Consider the following 15,450-nt stretch of genomic DNA (forward strand, 5'->3'; position numbering starts at 1 on the left):
TGAAGTTGTTCATTTTCTTAGGAAGACTAAAAAAGCAGAGCATTACTTTGAAATATAAAAATAAACTGGAAAGGATGGGACTTCATTTACTGGAGCACAGAAGGTTGAGAGGTGACCTTATTGAAGGGCATAAATAAGGTGAATAGGAAATGTCTTTTTCTTAGGCTGGGGGAGTTCAAAATTAGGGAGGCATATTTATAAAGTGAGAGAAAAAAATTTAAAAGGACACGAGGGGCAACTTTTTTTTGTGGAACAAACTGTCAGAGAAAGCGGTGATGCGGATTTGGTTACAATGTTGTAAAGACATTCAGACAAGTTCACGAATAGCAGAGGCTTGGAGCGATATGGGCCAAGTTTAGGCAGGTGGGACTCGTTTAGTTTGATCAACATGAACGGGTTGGACCGAAGGGTCTGCTTTCAAACTTGTATGACTATTAAACAGAGAATGACTGCAGAATTCTCAAGTTCAGCACAAGTTAGACGTTCTGTTTCAAGAGTCACTAAAGGTTTACATAGAACATAGAAAAATACAGCGCAGTACAGGCCCTCCGGCCCTCGATGTTGCGCCGACCAAATCCTACCTAACCTACACTAGGCCAATAACTTCCATATGCCTATCCAATGCCTGCTTAAATGACCATTGTATGTAGGTATATCACATAAATCAATTAATGGGTTGCTATGCTCAGTAATGCAGGATATTGGTGAGAACACATCTTAAATGCAGCTTTGGTCTCCTTACTTAAAGAAGGATGCAAATACTTTTGAGGTGAGCCAGACAATTTTTACTAGATTAATACCTGGAAGAAATATGTTGCCTTAGGAGGATAGGATGGACAGGCTGGGCTTATTTCTACTGCAGTTTACTTAACTGAATGGTCCTGACAAGATTGACATGGAAGGGATGTTTCTTTTTGTGGGTCAGTCTAGATGGAAGACACTATTTTAAAAAAAATAGGGGCTGTACGTTGTGCTCAGATTTGAGAATTTATTTCTGAGAAGGTTGTGCATTTTGGAACTTTGTGCCTTAGAAGGCGCTGGAATGGGAGCTCATTGAATATTTCCAAGATGGGGTAGACAGACTGTTGTTAGTCAAGAAAAGTAAGGATTATTGGGAGTAGACTGAAACTTCTTCTGCTCCTACTTTATACATTCATACAAGACAACAGAACAGCAGTCATTTAAGAACAATATTAAAATATAGATACACAAATCATTGAGGAGAAAGTCAGGCATGTAGTTCTTAGAAACCCAATTCGAATGTTCTTCCTTGGTGTATAAAAGTACAGTCATGGAGACAACAACACACTTTCATCTGAATCAGTTACCTGTGGGCCAGCACAGCTAATTTTACAGACATCACAATAGTGTAGCTGAGGTTGTTTAGGCGGTGGCTTCGGTTTTTGTTGTTTGTTCTGGAAAGTTGTTTTTTTGATGAAAGTGCTTCCTGTATTGGCACTGGTTCCTGTTGCAGTCCCAGTGCTGGTCCAAGTAGTGGCTGACGGTTTCTGCGGTTGTTGATAGTATGAAGTAGCAGCAGAGTACACAGCAGCTTCATATCCAGAGTAGCTTGACCCTAATATAAAAAACACTTCAAAATGTGTATATCGGGCACTATGTTTTAATTATATTCAATAACTAGATAACACTTTTTAATGTTGCAATCTTGTCACTGTTAAAGTTTATTTTGATTCCTCACAAAACAACAGCAAAAAATACATTATAGTTTGGGCATGAAATGGAACCTAGAAAATTGGAGGATGCAGGAAATCATATAAAATCATATACAATCATATAAAACCTGGTGTGTGGCATTATGCTATTCATATTAAATGAACCTTCAGAGAGAATGCAGAAGATGCAACACCAACACATTGCTGGCAAAGGCCTTGCCTCTTTTAACAGTCCTTTGGACACTTTTTTACTACTCACGAGAAAGGAGTGTGACAATTGTACATGGAGGGGGTGGGGGGAGGAATGCAATTCTGAAGAGGATTTAGGATTTGAGGGATCTGTGCAGAATTTGAGGGACCTGTTTGTATACGTGCACACATCATTAAAAGTGGCAGGACAGTGCAATGAATAAAGCATACCCAGTGCTCCAACTTTTATTGATCGTGGCAAAGAGTACAAGAGCAAGGAAGTGGTGTGGAACTTGTGTAAGACATTTGCTCGAGCTCAGCTGGGGCATTAGTGTACAATAGTGGGTGCTACATTATAGATGTGAACAGATTGGAGAGTGTGCAGAAGTGATTTAGAAGAATGATTCCAGGAACTAAAAACATAGTAATGAAGTTAGATTGAAACTGGGACTGCTGTCCTTGGAAAGAAGGCGGCCGAAAGGTATTTTATAGAGGTCTTCAAAAATCATGAGCAGGCCGGATAGGGTGAAGATGTTCCTGTTGGCAAAAAGAATAAGACAGCATAGATTTAAAGTTATGTGTAAAAAAAAGCAACAATGATGTGAGAAAGAACTTTTTCCACACTGAGTAATTAGGGTATGGAATCTATTGCCTGGAAATGTGATGGAAGCAGATTCAAATTTCAGCATTCAAGAGGGTGCTGGTTGATTATTTGGACAGAAATGGTATTCAGAGATATGAGACAAGGGCAGGAGGCTAGCTTGTGCAGACACAATGAGAGGGGTGTGTGTGTGTGTGTGTGTGTGTGTGTGTGTGTGTGTGTGTGTGTGTGTGTGTGTGTGTGTTGGGGGGGCTCCTTCTGGGCTGTTACAATTCTGTGATTGTGTAACAATGCAGACATATAGGTTCTGATGATAACAGAAGTCAAAAGAGGAAAGAAAATCAAAGAAATAACACACATAAAGGATAGTATATAAAGAGCTAAAGGATATAAGATTAAGTGAAAAACATAAAAAAACTGGCCATGTAAAAGTGGCAAATGGAATTTGTTTTAAAATTCTCAGCTTCAAACAGACAAATTACAATACCAAAACAATAAAGCACAAGTTACCAAGGTAGAGTTGCTTACCTGAATAACTGACTGGTGTTGTATTGTATGTGGGTGTCTGTGTATATGATACAGCAGCTGTGGCTACTGCTGCAGTAGGTTGTGCAGTTGGTTGTACTGTCGTTACCACTGGATACACCGTAAAGCTGGTTGTAACTGGGATTGGAGTGGATGCAGGTTTTATTGCAGTAACTTGTCTTGATTGTTGCGATTGCGTGTACAGTGTTCCAGATTGGCTGAAACTGGTTTTAGGGGCTACTGAAAAACAAAACCAGTAGGGTAATCTGTCTTCATGCAACTTGACTATGCCTAGATATACTGGAATTCTAATTCCAGCTTAGACATTCTTCTACCTGAAAAGGCTTACTTGAATTACAACAATTTCTTGCCTCACAACTAGACATAATTATGCATTCAAAAGCAAATACTATAAATGCTGAAAATCTGAACAAAAACAAAAATTGCTGGAAATACTTGGGACAGGCAGCAACTGTGGAGAGAAGCAGATTCAACAATTTCAGATTGTTAACCTTTCTTTCATCAGATGCTGCTGGACAACTAAGTACTTCCAGCATGTTATATTCCTATGTATGTAGTGATTCTCAATTTCTATCAGAACAAAACCTGAATATGTAAAGGCTTTTACATCTTTGTGCAAGGACGTCAATTACTTGCCTTCAATAGCATCAGTGTTTCCAACATTTTAAAAGGAGATTCCATTGTAGATTTCCAGTTGCATTACAGAGTAGTGTTGAGGCTTGAGAGTAGTATGTACAACTGGTGGCTGGTTTATCCTTTTAAAGCCAGAGATATTGGTAGGCTACTCAAGGCAATGAATGTTTCTTAGAAACAAAGGAAAAGTAATCTATTCCACTCTTGTGATCTGTTGCACTCCTCAACTAAGTCAAATGCTTGTGATCCATATACTTTGATATCTGCTACATTTTTATTAGAATATTAATCTTTAAAATTTGAATTGGCATAGCTTTCTGAGGGAAAGAAAGTTTCATATTTCCAAGAGTGAGGGAAAAAAATACTAACTGTTTCATTCTTCATGGACTTACTTTCATTTTAAAATTGTACCATTTTATCCTGATTTGCCCACCAGTAAAATCCTATTATTGTTTTGAATAAATCAGCTCCCTAAACCCTCTAAACTCAAAAGGAATACAACAGAAGCTAATGCAACCTCTCCTAATTTAATCCTTTAAGCAGAGTTAAAATTTGGGCGAGCCTGGGCTGTAACTCCAGCAAAAAAAATAAGTGCACCGAAGAGGGAACATTAGTTTTTAATGGTCTATGCACATCACACCCAAATTCTTTTGCTCATTCACAACTCTTCATTTCTTGCAATTAAAAAAAATTCTGATTTGTATTAGATTCTAAACAGATGACCATAAATAAATTCAGGATGCATGTCAGGCTGGTTTTTAAAGTTATTTTTCAGTAAACTTCCAAGTCTGAAGTGTGACCAGGAGTACATAAACCTTCCATAATGCTGTCCATTATTTTTACAATGATATGCTGTTTCCAAGAGATATTATGTCATCCACTATTAAAAATTCTTTCATGGAATGCAGATTGAGGTCTGGGCCAGTTGTTTAACGTTGACAATATATTTGGATTTCAGGTGGTGGCATTCCCATATATGTGCTGCCTTCATCCGTTTCCAGGTAGTGGCTATGGGTTTGGAAAGTGCTGTTTAAGGAATCTTGGTGAATCTCTGCAGTGAATCCTGGAGATGGTACACGCTGCTGCTGCGAAGAATCAGTAAATGCTTTTCTTCCTTTTTCCTCTGCTAAATATCTGTGTGACCATTCTTTGAAGACTACAAAACCTAATCACTATTATTTATTGTTATTTTTATTCTGTTTTGCGGTCCTATAAAGTTTAATTGTCTTTTTGAAGTATTATAATATTTTCAGCATGACATTTCGACTATTCTGGACAGGAAATCCAACATCTGCAATTACCACAGCAATTCTTGACCTTTTAAAAAATATCAACCGTCAATTCAGAGGTTACAGCATACAATATTGTAAAATAGAAAATAGAAGTGTAGCTTTGCAAATTTCAATTTGCTTACCTACCACAGACACTAACTCAGTCATTAGCAAATCAGACATCTTCATGGCCTTTTCATACCAAATACAATATTCAGAAAAGTCAAGCCCCAAGAACATCTATTATGTCAGCTTCCCAAGTTACAGTTCTTGATGGGATAAGGTTTCACAGTACCCATTATCTCCTTATAATAGCTCCTATTTGCGGTGCACATAGAAAGCCATTATCACAAGCTCGGATTGTGTCCAATCATAAATCTTGTTCTCATCCAAAGATTATACTGAACATGAGGAGTCACTGTTTTACGACCAGAATTAAAATACTGGGCTGTCTCCTTTGTTTGGGAGGAATTAGGCCATTTTGGAGTTTCTATCACCATCCTGCTGTGATCAGCTATCTCAGCGAGTCCAGAACTGAACATGGAACCTTTCCAGGCTTCATGGGCCACTTACTTCCTAAATTAGCCAGCTAAACCAACAAGAAGCAAAGTTCTGTCAGATTACTCAATCCTCAGCATAAACAAATTCAGAAAATATTTCACTCACTTGTCTGGTAGTAAGAATCTGTGGCTGTGTGCTGAGGTTGAGCAGCAGCTGAGACAGGTTGTTGATAGTACTGTTTATCATAACTTGGTGCTGTTGCTGTGGAACGTGCGTAACTGTAACTGTCCTACATTACAGACAAGGAAAATACATTAATGACAGCAACATAAAACTGATAAAATATGAACATATAAAGCTACCCTCCACCAAAAAGAAGTGTCTTGCTAATCAGGAGCTGTTGCCTTGAGAATATCATTAATCCTCAGCACTAACCTCAATAAGTCCAGTATGCTGGCTAAGTGTCCAGCACATGCATCATTTGTACGCAGTTACCCACTGATGGTAGGGTTATACTATGGCTCTCAATTGAACTGACAACTTATAGCACAATTCTAACCTGTTGGGCTATGATAAAATTAAGGAGTGGGAAGGGGGTAATTCCATACCCCCATAATGCTTCTAATTTCATGTAAAGCAATGGTGCAAACAGGCCACAAGTCTGATTATTGCAGTTTAGGATTTTTATACCACTTATGAACCAAATCAACATGACAGTGTCACTCAGATGCAATGGCATGTCTGTAATATGGAACTGCTAAGTACAATTAAAAATATTGTTCTTCCAACCTTGACTAACAGATGATTTTGAGCCAAATAATAGAAGTACAAGGTATGGTGACCGAAGGTACAAAATTCTAGTGCTTTTGTGACAAGCACTGAGATCCTGAATTAAGGGGTGTGTGAGCTATTTATATTCTACACTGGATATGCTGAGTCAAGATACTGACTAGCTGGTGAAATAGGTTCATTTGAAATATAAAAATGCTAGACATGTCTATAACCTACAAAATAGCACCTGAAAGTTTTTTTTTTAAATCAGACAAGTACAAAATGCACATTTCCCAGGCACAACTTTCATACCATTCGTGACCTGGACCAGCAGAGGCAACTCTCAGCTTTACTGCTGATTACTTAGATGGTCAGGGTCACCACTGGCATCATAAAACCACAGACTGCAAAGGCAAGCTGTGTACCTTTTATCCACTTTATAAACATATAATCCTCTATTAAAACAGTAAAAATACTTTTGTAAATGAATAATTCTTAAATGTTATTGGCTACAAAATTTATACTATTGTTTTTAAATTTTAAAACTGTATTAAAAGGAGATACGCGATGTTCTGAGCTGACAGTTTAGCGGCTATCTACCTTACATACAAAGTTAATTAAGCTTTCTCCACAAGCACCTTAGATGAACCATAGATCAAGTCTGTCATCCAACCCCACTCTGTCTTGTCCGAATTTCCTCCTTGTGCGTAGTACTGCTGCAGAAAGAAACTTTGTGATTCATTATGGCAAAATCAATGCCAATATATAAATATATCAATACACACATGTATTTTAATAAATCTCGATGTGGAAAAGAGCTTTTTGTTCTTTTTTTAAGTAATAATTTGGTGCTATAGAAAAATTATACAGTGGTTTCCACCAAATTGGAATCCAAAAGACTGAACACTGGCAAATGAAGGACGTTTAATAACTTGACAAAATAAAACTTGCTCAGAGAAATTAGTCCATGATTGTAGTTTACAACAATCTACCATCTGAATTAGTATGGTGCTGAGGGTTTGAGCAAATTGCAAATCATTATTTACATATTTCTTTTGAACAAAACCAGTCTTAAATTTTAGTTTAACCCCTTCCCCGGTGACTTTTTTTGGAGAAAACGTTTTCATTTTCAGACGAATTTTTTTTATTGCTTTTTTTTAAAATAGTATTTTTAATGCTTGCACTCTCATCTGATGTATCCAAGGTTCTGATAGAAGGTTCATACTCATTGTCATCTTCTGAGCTCGACATCTGGGTGTAATTTGTAAAAAAAAACAGAAAACAACCGAATGACAGTGTGTGCCCAAAAGCAGTGCGTCGATGCTTCTTGCAATGCCTGAGGCAGAAGAGACACAGCTACCAGACGTATGAATCACCGAGTATACTCGTTTCTAGCTGAGAAGGGCCCAGAAATGCCGAGAATTGACGTATAAACTCGTCTGTGGCTGTTTTTGAAATTATGTTTTGGACGAGTTTACTCGTCGCACTCTGAAAAAGACAAATTGGGTGAAGACAAGTTAACTTGTCTTTGCCGGGTAAGGGGTTAACAGAGCTTCTAAACCTCAATACAGTGAAATACACCAAGATTCAAAGGATTTTCTGCACATAAAAGATTACACTTCTACCCGAGTTTCATAACCCATTTAATATTCAACTAATTATGAAAGACAATATATCAATGACACAACATATCTCAAATGGAAGTCATCTAATTTACCAAAACATGTTACCTTAAATCATACCTCAAGCCTTGAAGTGCTATTGTTATAAGCAAATCAAATACATTAAGTAAACACATGAAAAATAGGTTTTATTCCAGCCTTCTTTTACATATCCAGTATCCTGTTACAGTTTCAGGTTATCACTTATGTGGGTGATCACTGATTTTAGGTGACTGCAGGAATTTAACTTTTTTAAACTGGGATTTTGAATCAGACTGTGTGTCTACATACAATGATGGGATGATTGCACTTACACACAGTACCTTTCCAAGTTATCTAATGAACAAATCATTTATCCCAAACTCAAACATTTAATTAAGCTTACATGTATTTAAAACAACATTTCTATTTTTCAGTTCATGATTGAGAGATATGTTAGTGCTGGGAATGGAACATTTCAGAGATTAGGCAACCAGCACCAAAATGAAGAATTCCTCAGAATGTCTCAACTCAACTTTTGAAAGGGACCTTATGATGTAGCAGTTGTCACTGGAAAAGATAAACATGTGACAATCCCATGGCTGTGAGAAGATCTGTCGGTGCTGAATTCTGAAGTTGACTGATGCGGCACAAAAATATTCACTAAGCACTCAAAAACTCCCAAGCGACCAGAATGCTGAAACGGTTCACAGCATGATGGTAGATTAAACTGCAATCCAAATAAACTAGAAGTGCAGGGGAAAATAAAGAATTTATGGAGTTTGCCATAATTTTGGAAAGTACAGTCTAAGAGGATTGGTAAGTTATTTTTAAAAAATTAATACAACTAAAATTCCATACACTTTAGCTTATGCAAACCAGATAACAGTCAATACTAGCCCTCTCTTCATTTCAATATTACTAAAATCACCACGTAAACACCTCATACACAAACAAACATTCATCCCGAGTTCCTAATGGGTCGACACATCAAATGTTGCTGCACTAGGTCTGATTGTTGCTTGTCCTTTACTGACTTAAAAAGCCCAACACCAAGGCGCAGGTACCGACATGAATTGCTGTTTGCGTGAGGTAACAGAAGACTGTTGCCATTGTGGATCTATACTCAGGCACAGATCACCATTTTTATCAAGGAAAGGAAATAGGGAGGAAAGAAAGATAGAAACCTTTAAGAAGAAACTACAGTCAACAAATACCACTATGTTGAATTATTGTCTGACATTGAATTTGATGCAGATCACTGCAGAACAGATTGGAATGAGAGCTGATGCCTTTTTAAAACACCACATTCAAGTAGCTTTCTCACAGCCTTTCCCAATTAATTCCAAAAAAATTACATCTATCAGTATTTCCAAATCTGATCTGGAGAGAGTTCAACAGGGAAATTATTCCGGCATTCATGATCAGACTTTGCAACAGGACAGGTAGTGGTGAAAAATCAGATTAACCTTCACTTTAAAAGGCACTTGTCCTCCTGTATTAAATTTGTTCCTGAAGTGGCTCCACTTCACAACCGACCCAACTATAAAATATACAACCGACTACAAAGATTGAGAAGTTTGAGATTTGATCAATTCAAAATTGCAATAATTCCTGAACTTCAAGACACCTATCCACAGATTTTTACTCAGGAATTTCTGAAATAAACATTCACAGAATTTCATATTGAGTGTTTGGTTTCAAGATAACTCCATTTAGAGTCTGAAGATATAAACTGCAAATTCACTATGGAATACATATAAAAAGAGAAGGTGCTACATCTACATTTTAAAAAACTAATTAAAGGCAATATTCAAAAACGTGATGCATATGGATTAGAATAACTAATTAAAAAAACTACACACAGCAAGCTTAGTTGGCAAGTTTAATCTGATGCCACACCACAATTTTGAGCAACTTTGGATCAACTCCATTGCCATTCATATTGGGCAAATAGTTCCTGAAATTCCTGAATCACCCCCAAAGTCCTAAATTAAAGAGCACACAAAGAAATTAGACTGATTCAGCATTATTACATTTTCAATATTTGTGCATTAATTCCAGTATTTCTGCACAGCCAATAGCCCATGTTTTTCCCCTTACTAGTTCCCAAGCACATTTAGCATAAAACAAAAACACAGACATAATGAAACCTGTAAAAGAAAATCAAATACAATGTATTACTTACCTGGTTATTGAGAAATTGAAACTGAGCAGACTGCCTTCCAAAACAAAAGGTAAGCACATAATCTAAGGACTCAACATTCTAGCATTACTTTTTTTTTGTGGGGGGAAGAAATTACTTCAGTGCACAGCAAGTAGAACTGCCATTCACAAAATCAATTAAAATGGATAGCATATTATTTCTGCAACCCACGCCCATTACAGTTGTTACATCACCCAATTGCCAGTCTTAAAGTATTTAGGGAAATTAAATATTGTTTCCAGAATTAAAACCAGTCTTTGAAAAGTTCCCATTCCATAGGTACAACTGCTGGGAAGGACTCCCAATCTGTTAACAGTTTCACTAATCAAAAAGAAATGTCATGTTTGTCAATAAGGTGCATTGCTCCAGCTCAAAAATGTACTTTTGTTGGAATTTTGAAATTTACAACTGCCTCAATTAAGTTGAAGAAAAACCTGTACCAGCTACAGTTAGAGCAATGTTCTGCATTATTACTTATACTGTAGGGTTAAGACAGGGCTATTTTAATCATCTGAAATACAGTAACTAATTACAACACACATTCTTTTGGCAAGAAGGAAAGAACACACTAGGTATACATTCTGTTTGCTCACTGTGGCTATCCAACAAGTTTGATTTCTGGAGTTACCCGAAGTGGAATTAGAAACTTTATGAATTCAACAATTACTACCTCCGTTCAGAGGTAATTTCCAAGCAAGACATATTGTCAAACTGCTGAATACATCAGGTATCAAAATATATCAACCTAAAGGCACTTTGACACCAGGTACAGAGCCCCCTTCACAAACAAATATTGCAAGAGCAATGTATACTTGCCACTTCTGATAAAACAGAGGGACAACATAAAATACAGTTTCAGGCATGCCACGCTTCAAAAATGCAACTACACAAAGAAAATAATCCACAAATAAATTTTGCAAAGTCATTATGTTGAGAATGACTAGAAACATCTGTCCCTAATAGCTTTAGCAGAACCTGAGTAGGCCATTCATTCCCTTGAACATTGGCAATCTATATCTCAATTTCTTGTCACACCTTTATATAACTAATACTTATTGACTTTGGTTTTGAAATTTCCAATTGATTCAATATCTACAAAATGTGGGGATGGGTCCAGATTGCCAGCACCCTATAACAGATTCAATTCTGATTTCAAATTCACCAATCTCGACCAAATTGTATGACGACTTTAAGTGGAAAAAGCTCTCTCTGGTGTATTCTTCAGAAAGGATATGACATTCTGAATAACAACCTTCTCCAAAGCAACGTAACCACCAATACCTACAATTATTGGCCCTCCATGCCAGAAACCAAATAAACAACTTTTACTTGCTATTTGCAGTCAAGTTCCATTATTTAACTTAGAAGCTTCTCAAATTCATCTATAGAATTTATTAATGCATGATAGATTTTTGCAGTTATTTTAGTGGATGCCAAAAAGGATTATTCATTTGTAGAACCCACCTTAATGTATGCAAGTCACCCAGTTTCATCTAATTTTTGAAATGGCCAAAGTAGAACCAAACTTGTTGTGACACAGGTGAGACAGATGTGCATTTCCCATTAGAGCATTAAAAATAATGTAATTTACCTACCCACCTCCTACACACAGTATTTTCTCATGAGGTCCCATTAGTAAAATGGATGTTATTCTGGACCAGGAAATGCTATATAGGTTACCTGATAGTTTTGTGTTGTTGCTGGTGTTGGTTGTGGTGTAGTTTCTGGTGGCCTTTGTCCATAGTTATAATCTGTCACAGAATGCACGGCTGGATAGCTTCCATAAGCTGCTGAGGTCACTGGTCTCACTGCTTGCGTGGCAGGTACAGGAGCATATGCTGCAGTGACTGCATGGGCTGTTGGTGGAGCTTGCTGTACGGTGTAACTGGCTGGTGTGGATGGATGTGAATATGCAATGCCAGTGGCAGGCTGTGCACTGAAAGAACAAAGCAGCATAAATCAATTAATGTAGAAGCAAAGTATTTGGCTATTGTAGAATTTTCTTATTAATAACCATAAAATTAACAAGGAAGAGCGTTCTTTAAAATGTACTTCACAATTTTATCTTAAGTGGGACCAGAGGCCCTCAAGTTCTGGTAACTGCACAGCGGAGTTCTCCTGAGCCTCAGGTCTTACTGACTAATTTGACCTGTTCAAGCTTTGTGGTTCTGAACGTTTGGAAACAAGCAGGCAAATACTCAACAACCTGAGACATGTAGAAATTGATGTAATATTATATCTTGCCTGCAAATTTGTTTGGTACCAATTATCAAATCCATGGAGACAAAAATCTTGGTTTATTTTCATTTCTCCTCCCTTAAAATATATATATTCACATTTGTTTGCATTGAATTATATGTCTCATATATTTGACCGTTCTGCTAATCAGGTTATATTCTCCTCCAATGCTTGGGTCAGTGGCACAATTCTCATCTGAGTAAGATGGTCGCAGGTTCAAATCCTAATCATCTATTTCAATAACATACAATTTAGTTTAATGCTTAAATGAAGCGCCAATGAAAGGCTGCGACATTCATGGTCGCATACTTTAAATAAGGCATTTAAAAGATTTAACCAACTTATCCATGTGGACATACAAGGTTCCATTTCACAAAGAAAAATAAGAAACTATCCTAGTTTCCTGACCAAAATTCTTCCTGCAGCCAACATAAAAAAAAGGTTATCTGGCAAGTTCTCTGATTTAACGATAGAAAAGCTTGCTGCATACAAATTGACTATCCTGCTTGCTGAGATGGAACAGTGACTACATTTAGGAATTAAATATTTAGATTTGAAAAAGACTTTAGAGAAAGTGCCACATGAATGCAAATTTCTCCTCTAGATAATTGGAACAGTAACCAAAGGTTCAATTATGAAAAGTCTTCATGGGTCTTCGCAAGACTTATGCACTTAATGGAAAGGTCCTAGGGAATGTTGCTGAACAGAGATACCTTGGAATGCAGGTTCATAGCTCCTTGAAAGTGGAGTCGCAGGTAGATAGGATAGTGGTCAGAGTGTTGAGTATAGGAGTTGGGAGGTCATGCGGCTGTACAGGACATTGGTTAGGCCACTGTTGGAATTTCGCATGCAATTCTGGTCTCCTTCCTATTGGAAAGATGTAGCAAAACTTGAAAAGATTTACAAGGATGTTGCCAGGGTTGGAGGATTTGAGCGATAGGGAGAGGCTGAACAGGCTGGGGCTGTTTTCCCTGGAGCATCAGAGGCTGAGGGGTGACCTTACAGAGATTAACAAAAATCATGAAGGGCATGAATAGAGTAAATAGGCAAATATTTTCCCTGGGGTCGGGGAATCCAGAACTAGAGGGTATAGGTTTAGGGTGAGAGGGGAAAGATATAGTGAGACCCATGGGGCAACTTTTTCACGCAGAGGGCAGTACGTGTATGGAATGAGCTGCCAGAAGATGTGGTGGAGGCTGGTACAATTGCAACATTTAAGAGGCATTTGGAAGGGTATATGAAGAGGGAGGGTTTGGAGGGATATGAGCCGGGTGCTGGCAGGTGGGACTAGGCTGGGTTGGGATATCTGGTCGGCATGGACGGGCTGGACCAAAGGATCTGTTTCCATGCTGTACATCTTCATGACTAAATAGGAACTAAACTTTTTCAGTAGCAGAAGGGTCAGTAATTAGAGTACACAGATTGAAAACAAGTGGCGGAAGAATTTATGAGACAAGTTTTTTTTGATAATGAACAAGAGATATGATGATTTGAAATTCATTAGATAAAAAAAAAGTGATGGAAGCTCTTTCAGTAGTAACCTTCCAAGGAGAACAACATAAATACTTGCAAGAGGAAAATTCCTAAGACATTAGTACCACTCTTTTGGAGTCCAAACTCATACTGTTCACCTTCACCAGTGCATCATTCTCTGATTTTAAAAATAGAAAAAAAATGGATATACAGATCATTCAGCACCTATAGTAGAAAAAGCTCCAATAAAGAACATTAACTCTTCTCTCTTTGTTGACAATGACTCATGTCAACATTTTATATCGATGGCAATTTTTATACTGCAGTAACAGATTAAATGCAATTTGAATAGCAAAAGGTTTTAGTTCACACAGTAACAAATGAAATGTTTAAAAAAAAACTATGTTAATATGTTGTAAATAAGAAAATTGTCAGCCAGGTATCACTTTTGCCCACTTCATCCATTTTTTCACATAATCAAGAGGTGGTCATTCAATCTATTTTGTCTGTGTTGGTTCTTTGAAAGAGATCAACCAGTTGAATTCACGACTGTTGTTTTCCCAGACTGTTGCTCCAGAATCTATTTCCAATATCTATCCAATTCCCTTATAAATGTTACTGTTGAACTTGTATTAATTAACCTGTCAGGCACAACATTCAAGATTATAACTTTTCAAGTTCGTAATATAACCTCAGCTATTCATTAACGTGACATTGCCATTAAATTGACTCCCACCAAGAATTGTATGGAAATTATTGAAAACTCTAGTACTATGGAAATCAGTAAGATAGCTAAAAATTACTGAGATTATTTGACAGTTCTACTTTTTTTAATGGCCTATCAAAGAATGCTCCTTTACAACTTTCATTACCTTCAAGCAATTGAAAAGGTTGTGGTGCATAAAATGTAACAGCAAATCTGCACCTACCAAGTTCCAACAATGATCAGATATCAGACAATGATCTGATATTGAAATTTTGACTTGTAGGTTCAGGGATAAACTACTGCCCAGGATACCAAGTGGACTTCCCCTTCTCATCTGCAAAAGAGTGTTGAGGTCTTCATAAGAAAGATGCACCTTAGTACTGTACTACAGTCAAACTTCATTGTGTCCTCAAGTCAAGTGGAAGTTGAATACAGAATGTTCTGACTCAAAAACGTACTACCACTGGGTCACAGCTTGTGTCACAAGTTGCAAGCTTGTGATCAGCTTGCAACTGCCAGATAGTTCATGATGCAACTGCATCAAGGTCATTAACAAACAAATGTTTGATTGCATTCTCTCCCTAAATAAGGTTGAATGTTAAAACCTAAAATCTGTTGTAACAGTCAATGAAAATAGTTTTAACAAAGAAGTGATATATTAAAGAATTTGCCTGCTTTCCTACATGTGCACATATAGAACCTCTTCCTTCCTACCTCATCTTCTCCATCTTCAGAAAACACTGATGTAGAAAACACAGGAAATAAGATCATGTGCTTATCAATGGTCATCAAGCCTGCACCTCCATTCAATACGACCATAGCTGGCCTTGTATTTCAAGTCTACTTTCTTGCTCAATCCCAGTGTCCCTGGATTCTTGGAGACCAAAAGTTTGTCTATCCTAGCATTAATTATTTCAAGTTTGACGAATCTAAGACCCATTAGGATACAGAATTCCAAAATATGAGTGAAGAAATTTCCCACTATTCTTAAATGATCACCTT

At 37.2% G+C, this 15,450-nt stretch overlaps 1 protein-coding gene across 5 annotated transcripts in view; it reads right to left on the minus strand.

The window, feature by feature from the left end:
- Nucleotides 1-15,450, minus strand: part of LOC132828930 (zinc finger RNA-binding protein-like) — an 82,722-nt gene that overhangs the window by 37,818 nt on the left and 29,454 nt on the right. The window contains exons 3-7 of one of the 5 annotated variants that reach the window (XM_060846138.1): nucleotides 11,712-11,967; nucleotides 6,824-6,898; nucleotides 5,580-5,703; nucleotides 2,992-3,228; nucleotides 1,329-1,576 (exon numbers count right to left, since the gene is read on the minus strand). In XM_060846138.1, coding sequence (XP_060702121.1) covers nucleotides 1,329-1,576; nucleotides 2,992-3,228; nucleotides 5,580-5,703; nucleotides 6,824-6,898; nucleotides 11,712-11,967 — 940 coding nt within the window. Of the gene's footprint in view, nucleotides 1-1,328; nucleotides 1,577-2,991; nucleotides 3,229-5,579; nucleotides 5,704-6,823; nucleotides 6,902-11,711; nucleotides 11,968-15,450 lie in introns of all 5 variants that reach the window. The other 4 variants (XM_060846139.1, XM_060846137.1, XM_060846141.1 and 1 more) reach the window with 4 other exon arrangements.

The sequence above is a fragment of the Hemiscyllium ocellatum genome, chromosome 28 (assembly GCF_020745735.1).
Source record: "Hemiscyllium ocellatum isolate sHemOce1 chromosome 28, sHemOce1.pat.X.cur, whole genome shotgun sequence".
In the NCBI taxonomy this organism is placed as follows: domain Eukaryota; kingdom Metazoa; phylum Chordata; class Chondrichthyes; order Orectolobiformes; family Hemiscylliidae; genus Hemiscyllium; species Hemiscyllium ocellatum.